At 36.2% G+C, this 24,684-nt stretch overlaps 1 protein-coding gene and 1 long non-coding RNA gene across 2 annotated transcripts in view; one reads left to right on the top strand and one right to left on the bottom strand.

Moving 5' to 3' along the window:
* LOC117282708 lies at positions 1–23,612 on the top strand. Its single transcript, XR_004513549.1, has 3 exons — positions 1–579; positions 18,831–18,946; positions 23,527–23,612. It is a non-coding gene; the product is annotated as an uncharacterized LOC117282708 (long non-coding RNA).
* The window catches only part of LOC111869399 (dipeptidyl aminopeptidase-like protein 6), a 253,783-nt gene continuing 248,293 nt past the window's right edge, over positions 19,195–24,684 (bottom strand). Inside the window, exons 16-17 of the mRNA XM_033753417.1 lie at positions 22,581–22,792; positions 19,195–19,513 (exon numbers count right to left, since the gene is read on the bottom strand). Coding sequence (XP_033609308.1) covers positions 19,367–19,513; positions 22,581–22,792 — 359 coding nt within the window. The 3' untranslated portion in view covers positions 19,195–19,366. The remainder of the gene's footprint in view (positions 19,514–22,580; positions 22,793–24,684) is intronic.

Raw genomic sequence — 24,684 nt, 5'->3', positions numbered from 1 at the left:
ACCCCCATAAGCCTTCTTGGTATAGTGCTTAATTAGTTATGTGCAGGGACAACTTTACCTCTTTTTTTACCACTTGAAGTGCCTTAAAATTGTGTAACTATTATTCCCAACAACGATACATGTATGAATGAATTCATGAATATGTATTGATATACTTTCCTTTATAACACGTTGGTTATTCCGGTGCCCGCCTGCAGATCTGGAGCATCTGTCTGGTTCTGATGAGTCCCTTCCCTCTTTTGCCTGAGAAATGCCATGATAAATATCGATCGGTATTACTCGCTTTCCACCTGGGGTTCGATTAAATAACCTGCCAGACCGAATGCATCTATAAATGTTACGCCACAGTATTAAATTGCTTGATTTATTCGCGTATATTTACGAATTAGTAGGTAACCTAAGTAACTTCAAAAGTTACCGCTATTTTGACTGCCATGTTAGCATTGCCAACCTTAGCATTTTACTTGTAACTATCGGTTGGCAACGCTAACATGGCGGTTATCTTTTGAAGTTGCCTGGTTTGCCGGCTAACATGTAAGTGCCATTCCTTGTGAATTTGAATTCAGGAGATCTATTTAGGTAAATTATAGAGTTCTTTAAAATATTTAAATACGTCTGACAATTTTCATGAATGGTGCATCCGAAGTGGGTAAAGCAGTGCTTTCCCAGATTTGTTTCCACATTTTTGATACTCTAAGGGCCACACTCACTGTTTGTCTCATAATTTATTCCTTTTTGCTAACAAGAAAAAACTGATTCTTTTTCTGCCCTGTTCTAAAAATATGCGTAATTTATTATGATCTTATCATAATTAGCAGCATGCTTATTACTTAACTCTCTAACAGTACATATTCACACAAGGAACATGACCTAAAAGGATTGTAACAGCGTGAAGTTTGATGTCCACCAACGTTTCGGGAGAATGTATTATTTCCATCTTTCGGTTCAACACACAAGTCAAGCAAGAAGCAGGCACTAGTTGCCAGTGTCGTGCTGGTTTCTTGTGTCTTATTATTCAACCCCTAAAATGGAGGTGATACATTTTTGCGAAATGCTGGCTGACTTATGCTGAAGTACACGGCGTTAAGACATAGAAAAATGTACTCTTCACAGTCACCTCTGTGGGAACCTCAAGTTTTTACATTAAGAAAACATGAAAAATGCTTTAGTCACTGAAAATATAAACACACAGTTTGGGCATCTGGATGAATTGCCATATTTACTGTCTACGTCATTCAAATGCTTACTCCTAACGGAAAAGAGTGAAACCAAAATTTATCTTAACAGCTCTTGGATTAAAAAACAATTAATTTCAGTTACCTCTGTTTCCTAGACAAATTGTGTTCCAGTCAGATTTAATGTTTGTGGTATATGGCACAGATCATGATCAAGGCTACAGAATATCACATCACTACAATTAACACGAGTAATTACAGCCAAATGCCCAGTCATGATCAATATAACTAATTCAGAAAGATGCTTCATAGTATTTTCTCTATTATCAGTCACACCAGTTGTGAGACCTTGCTTTTGTGAATTTGGAGCTCATACAAATATCATAACATAAACTTATGACTTATTCCTCTGAAGGGGCATGTGGTAGCGTAGTTGGTTGAGGCACCATGCTACAAGCTGGAAGGTCATGGGTTCACTTCCCAGTGAGGTCGTTGGATTTTTTGTTTGAACTAATCCTTCCAGCCGCACTATGACCCTGGGGTTGACTATGAGTACCAAGAATGTTCCTGGGGATAAAGGGTGGCTGGCTGCCGCATAAGGCTGATGACCTCACCGTCATCTGTGAGCAGATTGAATAGAAAAATGTGGGGGTGACAATGTCTCACAACCCTATTGGCCTCCACAGCCTGCTACAGGGATAGCTTTACCTTTACCTTATTCCTCTGAGAAACACATTAGTAACATGGTGGACATTGCTTATGTTAATAAAGTCCACATATAATTGTTTGTTTTACTTGTACTATATCCAGTGTCGACTACAATACTGCAAGAAGACTGTACTGTCATATCTCAAGTAGCTGAGTTTCTGAACTTGATAACACAACATTATTACTAACTTATAGGTCCTGCAATCATGCTAAGAATAATAGTAATTATTAAATATTATAGAACAAGAACTGGTTTACTAATTCATTTTGAAAGAGTGAAAGACCATGAGTCATCAGTTAACAATATTCTAAAACTAGACACTAATATAAATTTCCGTTGTTTTGTTCTATTTTTCTTCGTCATGAATGAACATACTGTCCATTTTGTGATATGCAAAGGTTTGTGAATTACTAACAATTACAGGAAAGGATTTAATTTCTACAACATCGAATCTACGAAAGATAAACTTTCAAATATAACATAGCATACTGTTTGCTATTAATGCTTATTTTTTGGGATGAAGTATGATTAAATACCACAAAATAATAACAATTATTTGTTTATGCTACACTGACTTATTATATTTAAGTTGCATGTCATGTGTGTTTGCTTAAAGAAAAGCAAGAAGACAAGGAAGGATAATTTAAAGCTTTCTCTTGGAGTTATTGTATATACAAGTACAATGAACAGTGATGGACACAGACAGGAATGCTTTGATGTGTTATTCCCAGAGCTTAGTATTCAAAAAGAAAGTGCTTATGGGCTATTTGTTATATAAACCAGCTTGCAGCCTTAGTGGTCCATTATTGCTGGGTAAATTTCTCTGAAGACTAACATGGAGGGAAAGGTAGACATCAGTTTCGGTATTCCACACGCACTGCGCTGCACTGCACTGCACTGCACTAACATGACAACAAATGGTGGAGATTCAATGCACTGAAACTTAATTTGTGTATTCCTTGTGTTTATGAAGTCTAGGACATATATCAAATGAAAGTTATAGATACTGGATCTATCTTATTTTGCTTACAGATTATTTTGTGAGATGAGTTATTCTGAGAAACTTCATAAAGTTTGATCTGATCTTCATATGAAGTAAGGATTAAAATATGACACGTGAGCAGACAGACACCACCTATCCATTATTTGCTCATTTTATGCACTTTATGCAAAGAAACCCATAAACATATAGCATGCTCGTTTTCCACATCAGCTGCCATCATGAATACAGACCATTAGTTTGTATCACTAAATGCATGATATGGTAATAAAACACAGCTTTTCAATAAGGTAACCATTGAATAAATGTTGTTAAAATGTGATTCAGTTCCTTACTACAGAAAAATTACAGGCTAATACCATGTTATCACAGTGCTCTACAAGTAATAAATTAATTGGTTTAAAGCCTATTGAAATAAGCATAAATTGTCATTTAAATTAACTATTCAGAGCAATATGTCACTGCTTTAGTCAGATCACCATCATGGCCATGCACAAGATATGCATCTCGCATTATGAATGTAATGAGAATGCTTCTAATTGTGTGGCCTTTGTTAATTATGTACTATAAAAAGTAAGCTATTTGCTTCAGATATAATGGGATGGGGACATTGGGCACAGACACTCACCATGTGTACAGCCTTTTGAGTTTTGAGGTTCTCATGATAGTGAATACTAAGATTGTGGTATTTTAGGATGTGATGCAAATTAGTCTGCAGCAACATTTCAGAGGAACCAGCTACCTCTATCATCAGATAGAACAACAACCCTGCATCCATGGAAAGTGCACTGAAAATTCATTACTAAATCATGTTTTCTTTTTAACATTTATAAACAGATATTAGTACTCCCCATATTCCTAACTGTTTCCATCACACCTTGAAAGCTATTCATTTGCTATAGTAATAGCAATAGTAATAATACACAATGTCAAAACATATTACTTCATGACTTACAGTATTGTTTTCAAATTTTGATTACATTATTCTAGTGTTACATTTCAGAAAGAAATTGTAATTGTAAACTTAACTTAGAATCACAGTGTTAGAACTGCTTATAATAATTGAAAGAAATGTAAATTTTAATGACATTAGCAGTCATAAATATATAGATTTATGAAGGCACTAAGCAGTGCTTTGCTTCAATTAACAATCACAGCACTCCACAACAAACCCAACAATGTATCCATTAATTTCTATAGAATTCACTTTGAAATCATGACATTTCTTTAGCCACTGAACACATTACATGTGACCATCACCGTTATATGCTATGTTTTACATATCTGTTCACACATAGTTGAGTAATTAGTGGATGAAGAATAATATTATGACAACAGTTATTGAATTACTCATGTTTATAATTGTCTAATATCAACAATTCTGAACCTACAATAATTACTACATCTGATAGCAAGTGGTATCTGCTGCAATCTCAATAAATAATGGGGAAGTTTTTTTACCCGCATCTGAAATTCTAAGGGAGTATACTCGTATTTACCCATGCAAGAAGAGTAGCTATGACAAACTAAAGTGGCGGCTTGGCACTGTACAAATTAAAGTGACACTTCTAGGGTTAATTTGTAGGAATAATGAAGAAATGGCTAAATATTTATAAACAGGTTAGACTAAGGAATATACTGAAAAGAGTTTACTTAGTGCTTTTGTAAATTATTTTCTGACAAACTGCTTCTAGCGCAAAGCATCACAAGGCTAATGGTTTAATCTGCTGACCAGAGTTCTTTTTAATGCCTGCTTGGAAAGAATAACAGAATCCACTTCTGAGGTGACAGTATTTCTAGGCTTTGCTTCTGCTTACTCCTGTTGTAGGATGTAACAGGGAAGGAATATGTTTGTCCTGATTAGGGAGATAAAAGACTGTGTCACATGTACTGGATGAAGATTTATTTGTGAATGAATAACCAGTCAGTAAAATCTCAGTATTTTTAACAGTTAAAACNAGAACAGACAAGATGATGGATAATGTCCAGCAACATATTAATTGTAACAATTTACCATCATCATAAACTTTTAGATCTTAGTTAAAACTGCTGTTAGAAATAATAAACTCTAGAATTTGAACACATATCACAATGTCTTTATCATCTCATAATGGCTTAAATTACTCTTCTCTGATTTTATGAACAACAATTCTTTCAAGGGTTTACTTAAGAGTAATTATTTATTTTCAGCAGAGGGATGTGATAGTTCAAACTAATTCAGAATACTGCGGGTGATTTCTATTAAAGAAATATTGTAAGAAGGACCATTATTTAGAAGTTTTATAAGGTAAACCTCAGAATAAATTTCAAGAAAAAACATATAATGGATGTCTGCAGATGTCTCAGATTGTGTCACCCTCTTGTAAACTGTATTTAGATGCTGAGAGGTGATTTTCATTAGCTACTCAAAGACCACAGTAAGCACAGTTCAGTCTTTCATTCAGGAATTATTATTCCTGTAGCAGAGTGTTCTGTATGACTACCTACATGATGAGAAGTTCCTTCATTCCCATAACACCAGCAAGGAGGCTGTAAAATATTCTGTGATATTACCTGAATTATCCATTGTAAATAATAAATGAGTAATGATCTGCTTCGAACTGTAATGTTATGAAGTTAAGACACAACAGACATTACTAAATCATGAGTCAGGATAGCTCAGTCCATATAGTGACAGGTTACAGGCTGGACAGCTGGCAGAAGCAAGAAATTTTTTCTACTCCACAGCATCCAGACGAGCTATGGAACCCACCCAGCCTCCTAGACAATGGGTACCGGGGCTCTTTCTTTGAGTTTAAAGCGTCCAGGGCATGAACCTAACCACTCAACTCCATCCAGTGCTGAGGTAAAGAATGGTAGGGCTATACCCAAACTCCCGCAGATGTCTTCATGGCACGGTGCTTAATTAATTAATCATTGGAGGCTGCTCCATAGCTCAAGCAGTTAGTCGCTGGATTCCCACCACAGCAGCCCTGGTTCGAGCCCAGACCTAGTCAAGTGGGATTTGTGGTGGACAAAGTGGCACTGGGGCAGGTTTTCTCAGAGTACTTCAGTTTCCCCTGCCAATCTTCATTCCACCGAATTCTCCATCATCATAATCACCGGGGGCAGGTACAATAGGCCATTCAGTGGCCGATGTGCCGAGTGGACCCAGCTGGACTCCACCCCCCCCCCAATATCCGAATTAAAATATTTAAATTAAGCACAGAAAAGTTACATTTTACATTACAAAATCTTGCTGATGCTTTTCTTTGTCCATGCATTCTAGGTTACATTAGTAACAATTTAAAAATATTTTATTAGGACTGAAAATTATTCTCCTTAATTCTGAAATGGAAACAAAATGACATTCATCTCTTAGGTTGAGCACGCATTTTCACTCCAAGAATTTGTCACTGTAAGTCTCCCTGTACTGTATCATATTTCATATATCCATGACATATTGATATACTGATAGCGTGATTCTTATGAGTTAATTCATGACTCCTGTCTTTGAAATGTGGGGTGAACATCTGATTTACTTCATGAAACAAAATTAACTTTTACATCATTCAATGAGAGCTTGCAGCAGGCTTCTTAAGTAGTCTAATTTGAGTGAGGTGTATATTATATCTTCATATTAATGATATTTGGAATCATGACCATTTTTGAGAGTTAAGGAACAAGAAAAGTGATAATTTATGTATTATTTTTTCAATATGAGAACTACTTTCTTAACTGTCATCTTAATAGAGACAGATACATGAACAATTGGGCCATGCTGTTTACAATGAAAGGTTATGTGTTTCTCATACCACAACAGCATGGCTTATTCTGACAATTATTTACTTTCTTGATAATGTCCAAAAAATCAGTAATTGTATTACTATATACCATTGTCACAAACTTTTAGATCTTATGGCTTATTCTTTTTGCTTCTCAGTTTTCTTGAGACAAATCCACCAGATTCTTAAGCGTAGTGTAAAAGTTTCTGATAATGGTGTGTTGGATTTTTTAAGCTTTTTCTGTTGTCTTATGTTTTCTAAACCACAGAAACTGGGCCTGTTTCTGTCAGCCGGTGTAAGAGAGAGAGTTGCTACTCTGCGGGGCAAGTCTCAGTCACTGTACTTCACGTCTGTTGACTGAGATTCTCTATAACAAGTCCAGCAAAGTAGGAACCTTTCCAAACGACAGAGCTCTGGAAACTGGATATGATTCTACCATCAAGTGTGAGAGGAAAAAGTTTCTTTCTCTGGTGAGTCTGCTAGAGACATCTAGTCTCAGATGCCAGAAGTGAAGTCCTGTGACTTCAGAGTAGGAACTTTCTCCTTCTTACATCTGATTCTAGAAACAGATCCAGTTTCCAGATTGTCATGGTCTTGTACTGAACATGAATATCACATACCTCTCTAATCTCTGAAATTTTCGTGACTGATATACATATGGACTGTATAATGACAGCCTGTTTAAGTGTACAATTTTACTGGTCCTTAAAATGACACATTATTTTCATTAGTCATATGGAATTGATTCTTTGTGCTGGAAATAACATACTGCCACCTTAAAGTACTAGGAAATTTATAGTGATATTGCAGAAACATTAAAATTATCTTACAAATCTTGTTGGTACACCAATGCTGGCTGTCCCCTCTAAGTACCTGTACATACAGCTAGAACTGGATACATTAGGCAGAGGATTTCCATCTCCAGCATCGTAATCACAGTACAAATGGAACAATACAGTTCTTAGAAATGTATGAGAATAAGGTAATGAAGAATCCAGATTAGTCTGGAGCATTTTGCTTTCCATATTTGATAGCACAAAAGCCAAGCCCTGGGATTACAGAAATCATTGCAATCGAAATTACTCGTAATGACGTTTCTTTGTTCAAGTACTACAAATATTAATAACATTATGATGAAGAACTTGTCTTATACTTGTCTTACTACTAAAAATTTAGTGATTTGGTAATGATGTAACACAGTGATTCCCAAACCGTGGTCAGCAGAATCTTGAGGTTCTCTGAGGGATGCTGATATGTTCTAAAAATGTAATTATTTTTAGCAACCAAAAAACAGTTTTGTATCAAAATAAATCTGGAAACTACTACTTCTGTGATGCAATAGTTTCCCACTCACAATTAGAAGAAAATATACTTGAAACATGTACCCAGTGTACGAAGACACACACACATCCAGCAATACAACGCATGCAGCCACAAGAGGACACATCACAAGACGCAGTATACACAAAATACAGGAAGAACGACTGCCATAGTGGAAGAGTGATATAATACGCGAGTTTGAAATACGACGTATAAGATGATAAATCTTAACAAAATTTTAATATATAAATTTTATTATAGTACATGATGAATATACATTTTAAATCATTTTACAAATGACACATGATGGCGAGCAGTGCAATAGTTTAACGTAAATAACATACCTGAGGATGGCACAGTGATGCCGAAACATGTAGTGAAGTGACAAGCGAGATTGTGTGCACTAGAAGACGGTCAATACATACACATCATGTACCCAGATTTCATACATTAAAGAATTTTAACTGTGGAATATCAGAAGCTTGCTGGACTACAGTTTTCCTTTTGTTTATTCTTATGGGGGAGTAAGCTGAGTCCCTGGATACTTAGACAAAAAGCAGGTCAATTATTCAAGCCATGGGTGATAGATGAGACAAATGTAACATATGGTAGAATGAGAATTCACAGGTGAACTGAAGTCATTACAGAAAACCTTCCAGTTTACCCACTGACAGGTCCCACATAAACTGACTGGGACTGAATGTGGCCCATCATGTTGAGGAGTCTGCAACTACTGCCTGAGCCATGGCATGGAATACACTAGAGTTAATTGCAGCCTCACATGAAGCCCAGCAGAGAATTGTAATTTTACCAGGTTTTTAATATTATACTGCAGAATCGTGTTGCAGTGTGTATTATAAATTAGCACTCCCACTGCTCACCATCCCTGTGAAACTTTGTCGATGTATTGAAATCCACACTTCAAAACCATTCATCTCTTCTGTATATATGTATGTATGTATTATTCGAATACTACATATTTCGACCCAAATGGCCATCAACAGGTGTAGAGGAAACCTTTGTCCCATTGTTCCCCTGCTGCACTTTGCATTTTAGAAGCATCAAATATTTATAACATATTTTTAAATTGTTTTTAAAAGATCACGCCATGATTGTTTTGTTGTATGTGCATGTTGTGGGTCTGCTGTATATTTAATAAATAATAATGGGTTATATTAGAGTTTTGTTTATGAAGTGAATACTTTATATTGTATACTGCTGTTCTATCACTGTAGTTATAATGTTACTTACATTTTGTTGATGTGCTGGTTTTTCTTAAAATATAATTTACATTATAAACAGAAAAATTGGATAGAGACCCTTGGCCTAGAAGCAGGAACTCTGATAAGTAATCTGGATATAATAGTGCAATAGTATTATAGACATGCAGTAGGAAAAACATCATAAGAATCTCCCAATAAAATAAACATTTTATAACTGATAGAAAGAAGAAAAAGAAATCTGAACAAATTACATACATAAAAAAACAAAGTATCAACAAATGAATTTACTATAACAAAATCAGGCAAAGGAAAAATAGTTATATATTTAACACAAAAGAAATTCAAACATAAAGTAAATAACCTCATATAAGATGACAAATCCACAGTAATCAACAACAATTCAACACAACACTACCAAAAAACCATAAAACAAACACTGAAAAAGGTAATATTATAAAAAAAGAAACCGTATGGAGATATACAAACATGAACCAAATGCACCCATTTGACCAATAATCAACTGTAACAACATACCCACTTACAGAGGGCCAAAATGTTTAACGCAAACGTTACATGTACACGTAACCCAGTATTCAGAACATTGCAGGAAATGATCACCAGTTAACAGCATAGATACCCGACCTCCTATATGAAAACAGAACCAACCACACCAAACATTCAGAACAGCCACACACAGCACTAAAGGAAAACCAACATACCAACAAAATGTAAGTAACATTACAACTACAGTGATAGAGTGGCAGTATATAACATAAAACGTTCCTTGAATAACACTGATGGGTTCTGGATTGGATGATTGGATTTACTCGTATTAACACCTTATACAATCAACTTGTACTTATTAATAATACAGCACTGTCGCTGATTTACACAATTTGCAGTTCACCATTACAAAAGCACTATGATTCTCAGTCTTCACTAGTCGTATCCTAGTAACAGAATTAAAACAGTCTCACTGTGGCTAAATCTTCTAATCACACACTGAGTCTTCACAGGCTGACTTCTAATTCTTCAACTACTAACTTCCCGTGGCTATCTCCTACCAACAACCCCATTGTACTCCTTTAATTCTCAATCTCATACTCTTCTGTACTCCTACAGCTGCTAGCTTTGGAATTAAACTCTCTTATATTTCCTTGGCACAGACCATGCAGCACAGAAAACACAGCCTCACTACTGTTATAGAGGCATATTGCCATGCAGTTGCCTGGCAAACAGTCTTGGTGCAGACCACACAGAAAATGTCTCTCATTCTTTCCCCGTGTTGTTATAGCCACACGTTCATTGGTCCAATACCCAGCACTGGATGTCCTTTATTGTCGCGTACTGTTGTACGCATTACTCAGCAATCACTGTTTGCCAAGAATCTGTCTCCACAGGAACATGTTTATTGAGTCGTTGCCTAGCAATGTGTCAATACATTACAAATACACCAAACCTACAACACATGCATATTACAAAATAATCACGGCATGATATTTTATAATATTTTATAAGTATTTTATGCCTCTAAAATGCAAAGTGTAACAGCAAGGCAAGAGGGCAGAGGTTTCTTCTACAACTAATACACCTGATGATGGAAGTCAATTGGGATGAAACATGTAATGTTCAGATAATAGGAAGAGACAAATGCTTCTGAAGTGTGGATTTTAATACATCATCATGCTGCACAGGGATGGTGAGCAGTGTGAGTTCTAATTTAGAACCCAGGTTTTTAGTTTTTGATACATCATCTTGAATTTAACGAAAGAAATACATGGCATCATTCATCGTGGTTTATTTTGCTACCATTAAATTAAATTAAAACTGTTCCATGCTGTTTCCTCTTCTTTATGTCACTGTGGCAATCTGTGCTTTCCATTACCAGAATGATTCCAAAGCTGTAGAAGTTGGCGAAACAATGATATAATAAATTAATCTGATCCAAAGATAGAAGAAGTACAGAATTATAAATTGTCATCAGAGCCATATTCTGAATTGTCTTGTATGCCCTAAATGGAAATATAGCAATATCCACTGTTAAGGAACCACTGTCTTACAAAATCCTTTAACAATATTTGCATTTTACACAGAAGTACTACATATAGTGTCTCTGCGATAAAACAGTCAAGTCCATCTACTCTATGAACCATGGTACATCATACCTTGTGTACGCAACCTTACAGAAGAAAATTCAAGTGAATATAATGTGTGAATTTCCCATCATCTTATGAATACCAGAAATATGTTGAAAATAAAACATAATTTTCTAGTGACAAACAGCCTTCTTTTCTAACTAATGGTGATGCACCCTTGTTCCCATAGTAGATGGAGTATAATAAAGAGTGTTTCAACACAGTTTAAACATTAACAATAAAAAAATTTCATGTTGCCTACGATTTAGTATAAATATCATAACTATGACAGAATTTAGGATGAAAAGGAAGGTGTTCCATCTTTAGAATATAAATATATACATATATATATATATTATCAACTATCCTAATGCGTTTTTTGTACAGTGTTTATAATATCTACGAAGTTTTCTTATAACAGACATGTAACAAAATGTTGATCCCCTACAAATTTCAGTTGTAATATGTTGAAACTTACTGTTGTCTTAAATGTAAAAAATTTGTTAGACTGAAATACAATCTTATATCTTGAAGGTTTTAACATACCCTTATGCCCTCCATTTCATTAATCATTACACTTATAGCAAAGGAAGATGATGTATGTCATGTTTATTGTATAATGAAATTGAATTATTAGTTTTTGTAGTTCATGTGTATACACACTCCCTTCTTAGTGTTAATTGGAAATATGTAAATTGTTATTGCTTGGTTAAGTAATAAGGCTGTTGTACGGGTATGCAACCAGGTTATTCAAATATCCTCACTAGGTTCAGTCCACATGCTAATATATACATACTCATGCAAACTATTGTAAGCCTAAAAGCAGCATGATCTGGCAGTGGAGTTGTAATGGTGGGTTCAGTTATACTCATGTACATGTACATGTTTTTGGTTTATTTACGTGCTGTACCTGCTTTCCTTGATTATGCTGGAAATGTGTTTCACTATTGTGTGGCATCATATTAACGAAATACGTGGCAGAAATTGTAGGCTACAAAATATGAAAGAAGTAGTACCAGACATTGCCTCATGTTAATTAAAAGAAAAAAAGGTTTTGTACAAGAAGGCCAGTCTATGTATTCCAAGATATAATTAATACTGAAGAACTGCAAGTTCTTGATTCGTTTTTCTATCCTTCCACACTGAAAGCTTAAAAACAAAAATTGAATATATCAAATAATCTCATCACTTTCTCTGCATTGCAGAACTTGACAGTTTTACTTGGGTACTTTACCTGCATATGACAGTTCCTGCGTTACAAAGGCTAAGGCTATCTCCTGTACCTTGAGGCTTCTCACTTTTCTTTCACAGGATGCGCCTACTTCCTAGGATTTCCAATTCGCCCAGTTCTGAAAATCACTACCCAAATTCTTCAGCCCCTAACTTGAAAGCGTTTTATCTGCATGAGATGGCTAACCCATGGCACAACCCCCAAAATGAATATCTGTGCTCTGGGTGGGACCGAAATTTGTGGCCCCAATGTTCAACTATTCCACAACCATTCATGCTTAGAAATGCTGAGCAAGTGGGATTTCAGCCTTTATCATATGAATTTAAAGTTGATCAGTATCAGTTAGACATATACAGAGAATTAGCAATAGCTGAATTTGCAAAGATAATTGTATGTTTGTGTTCCTTTGCTTCCCCAGCATGAAAATTCAGCCAAATAATGTATGTTATCTGCAGAGGCATACTTTAAGGTACCACGTATGAATGAATGTATGTATAAGGGGTGGGCCTTCTCGGCCCTTACACCATGACCTACAGTGATCTATTGTGCTTCCCCCTTTTGATTATCCCCTCAGCAATCCTGTGCTTCATTCAAAGTGCTGGATTTTGTACGTGGGGGCATCAAAATAGTCACTTTGTTCCATAAAGTACTGACCCAAGTGACATAATCTTAAATATTCTAAGGCCTCACATTCACACACGATATGTGTGGCTGTTTCATTTTCTTCTTGACACCTCTCACAAGTGGGACTATCACTTAGTCCCAGTTTGAAGAGGTATCCTTTAACGTGACAGTGTCCTGTAAGTAGTCCCACCACCCATTAACATAAAATCAGTACTGTTATACTGAAATTATTTTTATTAAAAGTAAAATATTAGAAATTAGTCAACTTTATTAAGCTTTATAGAACTTATAATGTATTTTAGTGCCATTAAACAGTTTTTTCCCCACTACAAGAAATATAAATAATTATTTGACTTCCTTCAAGAATTTTAGTACATTAATAATGGGAATCCTTGAATTTATTATCATGCCATTAATAGGAAATTATATAATTCAAAATGCTGTCTGTCAAATAATATATAAGGGAGGGTCAGTAAATACATCACAAATGGAAGTAAAACAGCTGTGTATCACTATGTATCAGCATAGTCCGGCTTCATGACAGTCTAGGTAGCAGACATGCATGTGCATGTTCAGAGGCTGGTTTCAGTAGTCCAAACGGCAACTGTGCTTGAGTCGTGTGCTACCAAAAAGCAGCATTCTGTTGTGCATCTTTTTGCAGGCAAAAAGACTCAATGCAAAGGATATTCATAAGGAAATACTGAAGGAAGTGTTTGTCACATAAAGTGGTTCAAACTGGGTTGAGAAATTCTCTCAAGAAGAGCGGAGTCAAAAGTCTTCTATGTCATGGGTTTCGACACACTGGCAAAACAATGGGACAAGTGTATCAGTGTTGGTGGAGGATATGTCGAGAAATAAATGTTTTTTTCCAGGTTTGTATGTCATATGCTTTACTTTTGTATCCATTTGTGACCTATTTACGGATTCTCACTCATATGAAAGTAAATCTGAAAATTGTTATAGTTCTAACAAACTGCTTAATAAAAAGAGCTGAACTAAGATTCCCAAAGACTGCGCCAGGTGTGACAATTAAGTGCAAGCACTGTGAAAAACAGGATAGTGTTCAAAGTATGAATCTGAGCTTCATACCCATTATGATAAACTGTGGTTGTACAATGTCAACATTATATATAATTTTACAGTATCAATCAGCTATATAACTTGATAATGCTACGTGTGCCAAGTGTGAAGAATTTTGACCTAAGTTACTATGTCTGACAGCATGTGACACCTGTTAGAAATTTTTCTAAACTACACAATCTAGGATTTTTTTCCTTTCACTTCTAGTTCTTAGGGAGTTTTAAGTATTATTTACCCAAGAAAGGTGTGAAGCTCTGACAATCTAAAATGGCATTTTTGGCACTTCAGGAATAAAAGCTATGAATTTTTAAGATTAGAATTATATGTATGGGAGAATATGATTTTCAATTCATGAACTGATGCATATTACAATATGCAAAAATGTCAGGCTCGTACCCAAATTAAGTCTTCACAGAATAAGACGGTTTAATCCTAAGTTCTTACAAAACAGTTTGCAGTGTTAATAATAGCATTAGTAAATGAATTTATTATTAAAACTAAATGTTAGCATATTTTCAGTTTTTATCCTTTCAGAAGATATTTTAATTTAGCATGAAATTATATCATATCCTGTAAAAAGTCAAATAAAAGCTTCCCAATATGTACACAAGGCCAAAGTAAGAACAGGTTGCATGACAGTATGTGGGACATGACATACTGCATAAGATCTTAGAAAACAACACAGCCTGTCAGTATATCTGGTTCTTAATTGCTGAGTAACTGTCCTGGTTTCTAATCAGTCTTTCTCTTTAGGTTTACTTGTCCTAAAAGACAATTTTTTATCATGTTTGTATTCTTACAAAACAGAATATATAAAGCTCTTAAAATTATTTCTCCATCCTATTTAAAAAATTTGCCAGAATTAAGAAAATAACAAAAAGGCAAGGCTCTATCATCATCCTCACTCACTCATGTAGCTGAGGCCTTCTTGAGAAGCTGCCAATTGTGCAGCTATTTAAGAATTTCCCAGCATTTTATGGAACCCAAAGGTTCATTACCATGTTCACAAGAGCCCTCCACTGGTCCCCATGCTGAGCCTGGTCAGTCCAATCTATACCATCCCATCCTATCTCTCTAAGATCCATTTTAATATTGTCCACCCACCTATGTCTTGGTCTTCCCAATGGTCTCTTTTCTTCTGGCTTTCACATCAGTATCTTATATGCATTCCTCCTCTCCCCCATTCGTGCTACATGCCCTGCCCAGCTCATCCTCCTTGGATAATTTTAGTTATACTTGGAGAAGAGTACAAGTTATGAAGCTCCTCATTATGCAGTTTTCTCCAACCTCCTGTCACTGAATTTCTCTTCAGTCCAAATATTCTCCTCAGCACGCTGTTCTCAAACACCCTCAGTCTTTGTCCCTCCCATAAAATTTATCATCATCCAGAACAACAAAATGGAAGTAATCAGACTTGGACTTCGCACAATTTGTTATGAGTGCCTCAGCTACATAGTTCAGGCTGATTGTACATAGTGTGTCAGCAGGATATTTACGTATCTGAACTGTTAACCACTCATTGTTACTTTTTTCATTTACTCTAGTTTTTATTTTCAAAGCTAAAATACTGTATATGAGACTGAATTCATTGCAAATCTTTTGATTTGAATCTGTAAAGAGCTAAGACAGCTTGGTCAGTATAGTATCTAGGCTGCATGCTACATGACCAAGGAATCATGATTTGAATCCTGGTAGGTGCAATAGGTTTTTTTTTCTCCATAGCACCCTGACTGACTCCAGTGGCACATGAGAATATCTTTCCCTGCAGCTAACTATTTTGGGGTGTGGAGCTGTACTTCTGCTCCCACACCCATCTTCATCACATGATGTTTAATTAAGCACAGTGACATCTTTATTTTTATCTGTAAGGTAATTCCCAAATCCATTTGAAATAAAAATGAACAATTTGATTGCTGTACATACAGACATTCCTTAATAGTAAAAGACAGTATGTTCTTTCTACAAAAAGAAACTGTTAATTGTTACCGCTGGCAAATATTTTTATCAAATTGATTATAACAGTCAGTATTTCACTTATATGTTTTTGGTTGTCACAGTGATCATTGTTCAGATGATGGACTGGTGGATTGTGACATTTTGTAGTCTTGTGGGGTACAACACTTGCTGGTATGATGTAGGGAACCATATTCTCAATATTTTGCTTGTTGCAGCTGTTGTCTGTTATCAGATCATGTGAGTTGTCTAGCTGTTAAGAGCAATTTATTCTGAAGACAGTTTGGATATTCTTGTAACTTGCTCTGAAAGCCTTTCTTGGGCATCTAGTCATAGATGTTCCTCAAGATGTGAACTGGATTGAACACAAGTGGGAGAGAGTTCAGTATTAAGATTTTCTGCTGATAACCTGTGAGCTACATGAGAGCACTTTTCCTTATTAAACAAATAACAGTTGACTGTTCAGGAAGAACTCTGCAGCATGGAGTTATGTACTGTTAATTTGGATGGATCTATACAGTATAAGCACTGAAAATGAGCTGACATTGTCCATCATGTCATATCAAGGAGGATAGTAATTATTTACTGCTAATAATATTTCTTATTTAATTGACTTTTTATTGCAGTGTTGGAGAAAACTGCTAAATGAAGAGCTTCATAACTTGTACTTTTCTCCAAGTATAATTAGAACGATCAAGTCAAGGAAGATAAGATGGGCAGGGCATGTAGCACGAATTGGGCGAAGAGGAATCCATATAGGATATGGATGGAAAAGCCAGAAGGCAAGAGACATTATCTTAGGCACATTTAAAATACACAACCTCTTTTAAGAAGCTGGATTTGCTTCCAACATCAGAGGGACATTGGGTAGAGAGCTGTACTTATTTGGTCCTGTTGAAATGAGCAAGTCTCAATCACTTGGTCTACATACACCTGATGACAGAAGCAGATCCAGCCTGTGAAACTTTGTATTTTAAATACACCTAAGATGATGGTCAGTGTGTCTAACAGAATATTTACATAATGAATAGACATTTCCAAAACCCTTCACAGGATCATTAAATTACGCAAGTGGCAGTTGATGGGGTCTGAACAGGTGAAGATATGCAATTTGCACATCATAATTGAGGCAGATTGAAGTCAGGATGTAGAGGACAGTGTCCTACACACTATTCATATAATGCTTGTATAATTTGTCCTATATAACCTATATCTCATGCTTTTACCAATTTTGAAACCCAAAATTTGACTGCAACTTGCATAAGTTAACTTACGTATCCTGCATTCTGCTTCATAAATTCTGGCATCCAAAGAGTATTAATCCCATATGCTTAACTGGTACCACTTTTGTTGCACCCAGCACTACATTTTCTACACCAAGAAAGTTAACACATAATCAGCCTACTCATGTAAAATCCTGTTCACTGACAACAAAAACTAGATCTGCATGTTTCTACATACACTTATTATCACCAGTTTTGTTTTGGCCAATATAATAACCCATAGTAACCCATGATTTCCTCGTCCTATATTGGACAGTCATATCTGTAGATAATTATCCACCTATAATTCTGTCTAGATATAAATGTCTGCTACTACAATGCCATCTGAACCCATGCTGCATTATTTTGACTAACAACAAAGTATGCCTTCATTGCATCCCAAGTCATATTCAATGTGTCAATAAATTTCAGTGCTAACTTGTTGTTCGTATTATTCTGAGTCTTTGCTGGCCAATGTTAATTGCTTTTCTCCCTTATTTAATATATATTTTGTTACAGTAACACACAAATTCAACTAGTTATTGTTCATAACCGTATCACAGCCTCTTAAAATATTACCACAAAGTTTCTCAGAGATATAATGAGTTCTAAAAGTTTGTGACGATGGTACATTAATACAAAAATTATGTTTTTGGATATTTTCTCCATCTTCAAGTAAAACCTACTCAGTTGGTCCCAATCAATAGAGGTAGTATTCAACTGGGCTCAAATGAGTAGGTTTCACTTGAAGATGGAGACAGAATCTAGTCTCCGAAACACCATGTTTTGAGAAATAAACAGGATGGTGTTTTTAGATAAATATAGGATGATGGATAATGCCCAAAAACATAATATTTGTGTACAATTAGTTGTAAAACAAATCCATCACATACTTACAGAACCTAGAAAACTTAAAAAAAAAAAAAAAAAGAACTCAAACTTTATCAGAAAATGTTGATTCTGAATTATTCCGGTGTTTATCAGTGAGTTTTCATTATTTAACATTTAAATTGTTGCTATTTCAGAGATGCAGATTTCCATTATGTTAAGTAGTTAAAGATAAACATGTAAAAACAGCTAATACTAGAAGAATCATGTATAACCCAGCAAAGCGAAGTATACCTGTGGTGAGATACAGAGCTATCAATTATAATGTAATGTTTTTTCAAATGTACAGTCATTTCCATACCCAGTATAACAAGACTTCTTGTTTTCTGAAGCATGGCATTTTGATGCAGAGTACTCTGGGGCCAAATAAGAAACGTAATTTAGATCTTACATTTCCTCTAACCAAAACAATTTTCAATTGAAACCATATTGCTCAGATTCATAATTATGTATTTCTGTGTTTCAGTTGTCATACGGTGCAGACTGTGCCTGTTTTCTTCCCTGAACTCTTCGAAATATCTAATCCTTTCACCATCGTTCCAGATCAGCTCGGCGCTTTGCCAGGTCATACTGTTACATAAGGTGATATCATTTGTCATGTTCATTTTACCACCTTTTATCCTGTTTTGATACGTTGTTTGAACCGTTTTGAAGTTTAAGCAATTGTCTAAGAGACTCATATTTAATTTTGAGACTTTGGAACCTGCTTCAATGTTACTATCTATAAGTATAAGGAAGAAATTCACAGCTCCAAGATTAACAAAGGAATTATCATTTCCAAATTAACATCTTATTGTGAGCAATTTGTAAGATGAGTGTGACTGCTTCTTGTGACTTCTATATTCCCTCACCTGACTGGATTCATTGTTTGGCAGAACGACTACAGCTGTTCTTAGTCATAACTTCCATTTGTCATGAAAAGAGTCCCCAGCTAGGGTGAATATATGGAAGCGAGAGTTGGTGGTGAAAGATGATCAAGCTTATGATATTCACTGTTTCAGTTCACTCCCCACTTGTTCCACCATTGCGGAGTCCAGCTTTCAGGTCCGGGGGAACTTGTTTGCGAAAACAGTCCTCCAGGAAATTTGCCATAGACCGGTATAGATGCCGCATCACACCATTTAAACTATGGCTCTCATCAGGGTATATCTACAGAAAAAGAATCAGATTACCAAATTTTAAATAGAAGCAACTCACAGCACAATAAGATTTATCTGTTCTTTTAGAGCAGCCGTGTCAAACTTGCGGCCCCCATAGCCACACAGTGCAGCCCCTCAACTTTTAGAGCTAATTGATATTAAAATAAATATTAAAATTTTAGTAGAAATATTTTTTGTAAAGACAATTTTTCAGCAGACCAGAAGACAAGAAGTCCCACACAGACATAAATTAGCAGGCTGCAGGAAAAGTGATTCTGAGAATTGCAGATGGGTAATGCACTAAAATCCGCACAGCCTCACCACCCCAAGTATTTCCAAGAATCCCATTTGGAGGCCTAGTAAGAATGCAAGGAGGGTGGCAACTGACAGACAAGTGCAAGGGATTTCTACCTTCAAAACTAGCTTGCAACCCCCAGCCATTGTATAATGGGCTGCTAGCAAACTTTCACTTTTATGACCATTGAGACAAGATACACCTTCCTACTAGTTCGGTAGTCTCTTGTACATTGTCATTCAGTTCATTTTCACACGACAGGTGCTATGTTACATTGTGATGAACGTATAAAGGTTATAATTAAATATTAAATTATCAACTATGAGTTTTCTTGTATATGTTTGTTTGATACTTGTCAAAAATGGCATTCTCTTGCTTTTTAAAACTGTAAGATATGTGACTTTAGGTAATTATATTGAAATTATTCCTAAATAATAAATAGAATTAAATTTCCTTGTATCAAAATCTAATGTATATATTTCTATTTTGAAGTGCAGCCCTGGACTATTATTTATAGGGCTGAGGTGGCCCTCTGTACAAGTTGAGTTTGACATGCCTGTTTTAGAGTAATGGTTTCCAAACCCTATCAGTCTCCAAATTCCTTCTTTGTGAGACAAGAAATAAAAATATTTTAATTCACACTAGAATCATCTGGATTGTGATACAGTCTGGTAGGGGCAGGAACATGTTGTCTGCATCTTCAGGATTGAAGCATGTGGGGTTACGATATGGTTCAGTTATGTAAGGAGATTACAAGGAAGGTCATCAGTGAGGCTTAAGGGAGCAGTGGGTGTGAGTCCATGTACAGGTATATAATTTAGTGGAAGAGCCTGTAACTACTTTCCTATACACTAGAATGTGTATGTTATGGCCTCATTATCATTTATAACCATCATTTGTTGATCATACATCCATTAGGCTATATCCTACAGCAAGCATGTCAAACTCAACTCGTACAGAGGGCCACCTCAGCCCTATAAATAATAGTCCAGGGCTGCACTTCAAAATAGAAATATACATTAGATTTTGATACAAGGAAATTTAATTCTATTTATTATTTAAGAATAATTTCAATATAATTACCTAAAGTGGAACTTTATATTTTTCCCACAAATCAAACATGTAATTTTACCTTCTATTTCACAACAGAAATAAGCGATTTCCCATTTTCCTTGAAACACATGGCGCTCACTTTCAATAGTTCTTTCTTTGCTACTTGAATTTTTTTAAAGTGACATTGCCCTTTAAAAGTTACTGTACATATACAAGAAAACTCATAGTTGATATTTTAATATTTAATTATAACCTTTATACGTTCATCACAATGTAACATAGCACCTGTCGTGTGAAAATGAACTGAATGACAATGTACAAGAGACTACCGGACTAGTAGGAAGGTGTATCTTGTCTCAATGGTCATAAAAGTGAAAGTTTGCTAGCAGCCCATTAGACAATGGCTGGGGGTTGCAAGCTAGTTTTGAAGGTAGAAATCCCTTGCACTTGACTGTCAGTTGCCACCCTCCTTGCATTCTTACTACGCCTCCAAAAGGGATCTTGGAAATACTTGGGATGGTGAGGCTGGCGGATTGTAGTGCATTAACCTTCTGAAATGCAATAGTTTGTCCTTCACTAACTTTACAAACCGTTAGTTACACAAACCCTTCTGCAATTCTCAGAATCACTTTTCCTGCAGCCTGCTAATTTATGTCTGCGTGAGACTTCTTGTCTTCTGGTCTGTTGGAAAATTGTCTTTACAAACAATATTTCTACTAAAATTTTAATATTGATTTTAATATCAATTAGCTCTAAAAGTTGAGGGGCCGCACTTTGTGGCTGTGGGGGCTGCATGTTTGACACGGCTATCCTACAGCATCACTGCATTTTATGGCTTATGAGGGGCACAGTCTCAAGTAACAGACAAAGGAGGGAAGGAAGGCCAACAGGAAGGAGGCAGTGAATCGCTTCTCCATGCCACCCCATTTCTCCTGGGTCCTTTTTAGCTACTAAAACAGGCCTTCTAAGCAGAAGTTGAACATTAAATTCTAAGGATCTCTTTTTCTATGGAGGGATACAGTACTGTTTTCAGAAGGAGAAGTGGAATTGTAAGGAAAGGCAGTCCTTTTCAGGGCCCTCATAAGTTTTCCTTACAAGAGAGAAATTTGAAGACTGAGACCTGGGACAGTATGGCCAGAATTGGATGTCAAAAATTCCCTTCTGTTTAGGGCCCAGGCAGAAGACTATTGCATAAGGAAGTGATGTAAGGTAAAGGCTTACAATTATGATAAAATAAGTTACTTGCATAAGTATTGCACCATTTACACAATTAATAATGTAAATTTAATTCCTGAAATAAATAATGACATATGAAATAAACACAGAAGAACCTTAGTCAAGTATGAAAGCAACTGCAATTTAGTTTGTGGGGTCATTCGTCAGAGATTATAGCTATGCGGTAACAATTTCTGCAGAGAAGACATGAATACTGGTTGCTGTTTCAACAACAGTCACACCATACATACGAGTTCTGGAAGGTCGAAAATTTCTTACATTAAATGATTATTATTTACTAAAACAACATTTATTACATGAGTGAAAGTAATGAATTCGGCTTCATTGGCACCAGAAGAAATGTGTTTTCAGTACAGGACTTCGTTAAATGTGGGAACTCTAAACTGTATTTCACTATCAAGAATTCCATAATTTAAACTCCTTTCTACTCCCTGGACATGTATAAGCATAATGAGGCATCTTTTCCTTTACAGAATCTTGCAGTGTCATTCACCTGTTGGCGGAACAGGACGCCCTTATTGGCTAGATTCTTGGCGAGTGTCATGCTCTGCTGAAAGTGGACATTGTCATCTGCAGTCCCATGGACCAAGTAGAACATTTTATCCCGTAGTTGTTCCACTCGCAGATTCACATCGGCCTCTTCATATCCTTTGTAATTGCCTGTCACATTTGGCAGTCCCATGTATCTTTCTGCATATGCGGAATCTAAGGAAACAAAAGTGTTATGACCAATTACTTTATTGTATCTGAATATATTCAGTGCTATGCTTATGTGATCTTCATCCAGTCTGTGTGACTGCATATCCCCAGTGGCCTCCGTAGTCTAGAGGTAACGTTCCCACCTCATGACTCGTAGTACGCGGGTTCAAATACCCGGCGGAGGTCGTCGAATTTTTAAGGGCGGAAAAATTCAGGGAACAAGTCCTCCGGGAGGGACTTTAAGCCGTGGGTCCCGTGTCGTAGCTTTACGGCACGTAAAAGAACCTCGTATCTCCAAAGGAGGTCACTGAGCCAAATTACGGACGTTTCCCGCCAACAGCAGTCTCTAATACCTCTGGTAGATGGGGGAAGCATTATAGATACCTCTCAGCTAGTAGAGCCGGTCTCGCTGGCTGGGCGGGACTGATGGTAAGCACCAGTACCGGTAGGATATAGAGACTGGTAGAAATCATAGAGGGAAGCACAATGGACCAATACAGGTCTAAGTGCATGGGGAAACCCACCCTCTCCAATAACTAACTAACTGCCTATCCCCCCATATCAACTTTTGATTGCCTGAACTAATCTTTATAAAGCCTGATATGCATATCATGGCACCTGAGCCCATCTCATCAGTGTACTTCATAAACCTTTCCCATCAGTCTATGTATCTGTATATGTATCCCTCCTATCATATCAAGGCAATGGCTCAGTAAACTGTATCCTTTTTTCAATGCTAGGCAACGGCTCAGGAAACACGTTCTTGTGGCAACGAATACACACAACAATAGAAGAACTGTTGGATGCATCATCTTCTATGTTGCCGGTGTCTTATCAAAGGAGAGTAAGTGGATCTGTGTATCCCCCTTTCTTTGCCAGGTAATAACTTGGTAAATATGTTCCACAGCAATGCAGAATTGTTGAAGGCATCATTTTCAATGTGGTCCATGTCGCATCAAAGTAACGTAGGAAATTAGTTATGTAACAGTGCTGTCAGGATTGAGGTTTATATAGTGTTGGATAACAGGATGAGCGCTGAATAATGCAGTGGAAAGGAATTTGAAGGAAGAGGTGCTGTGGTATTATCCCTGAATTTGCTTGAAGGGACTGACAAAAAACCATGAAAAAACTTCTTTGTCCTGTCCAAGATATAAACCCAACTCCTGAACAGAAGTTTGAGCATTCGTGCTTGATAAACCTGTTCAGTATATAACATGTTTTACTTGAAAGTAAGCCCATCAATTACTAGAATATGATACTCTGTCAGGTTGAATTTATTTTATTTGTATTTCTGAACTGATGGACTGGTCTGATTTTTCACTGCAACATGGTTTTTCTTGTTGTCAGACCAAGTTTAACACCAGGTCCAAATTCAGTCCCCCATTTTTGTTGTTTGATTTATTTTGATACTGGATCTGCCAAATTACCTGGAGGAAAAGAAATCATCTGTTGATGTCTCATGATGTGTAGAGAATGTAGCCTGAAGATGGATAGCTCAATTATTTATCTCATGTTTGAATGGGATAGTGCTTGTGACAACATATATAAACATAAAATTATTTACAGTGGTTGTGTAATAAATAAATGAATGACCTATTCATTTCAGAGGTAAAAATGTCGCTTCAAGAGAATAGTCTCAGCTTGCTAGTGAAATGATGGGACAAACACCATAATACTAATATAGATCTATTCTCATTAAAGTGAAGTTTCATCTGGTAGCCACTTGTTTAACAATGGTGGAAAGTATTATTAAATAAAAAATAATTATTAATATATTGCTGACTAACACTGTCACCAGAACAAGGTTGGATACCATGTCTAAACAGCCATATCACGCCTCTTAAAGGTTATTTCCGAACAACAATGTGGTTTTCCAAGATGACTGGGAGTTAGCTGGA

The sequence above is a fragment of the Cryptotermes secundus genome, unplaced genomic scaffold (assembly GCF_002891405.2).
Source record: "Cryptotermes secundus unplaced genomic scaffold, Csec_1.0 scaffold692, whole genome shotgun sequence".
NCBI classification, from domain to species: Eukaryota; Metazoa; Arthropoda; class Insecta; order Blattodea; family Kalotermitidae; genus Cryptotermes; species Cryptotermes secundus.
Note: the sequence above shows the minus strand (reverse complement) of the source record. Positions and strands in the feature narration are given on the sequence as shown.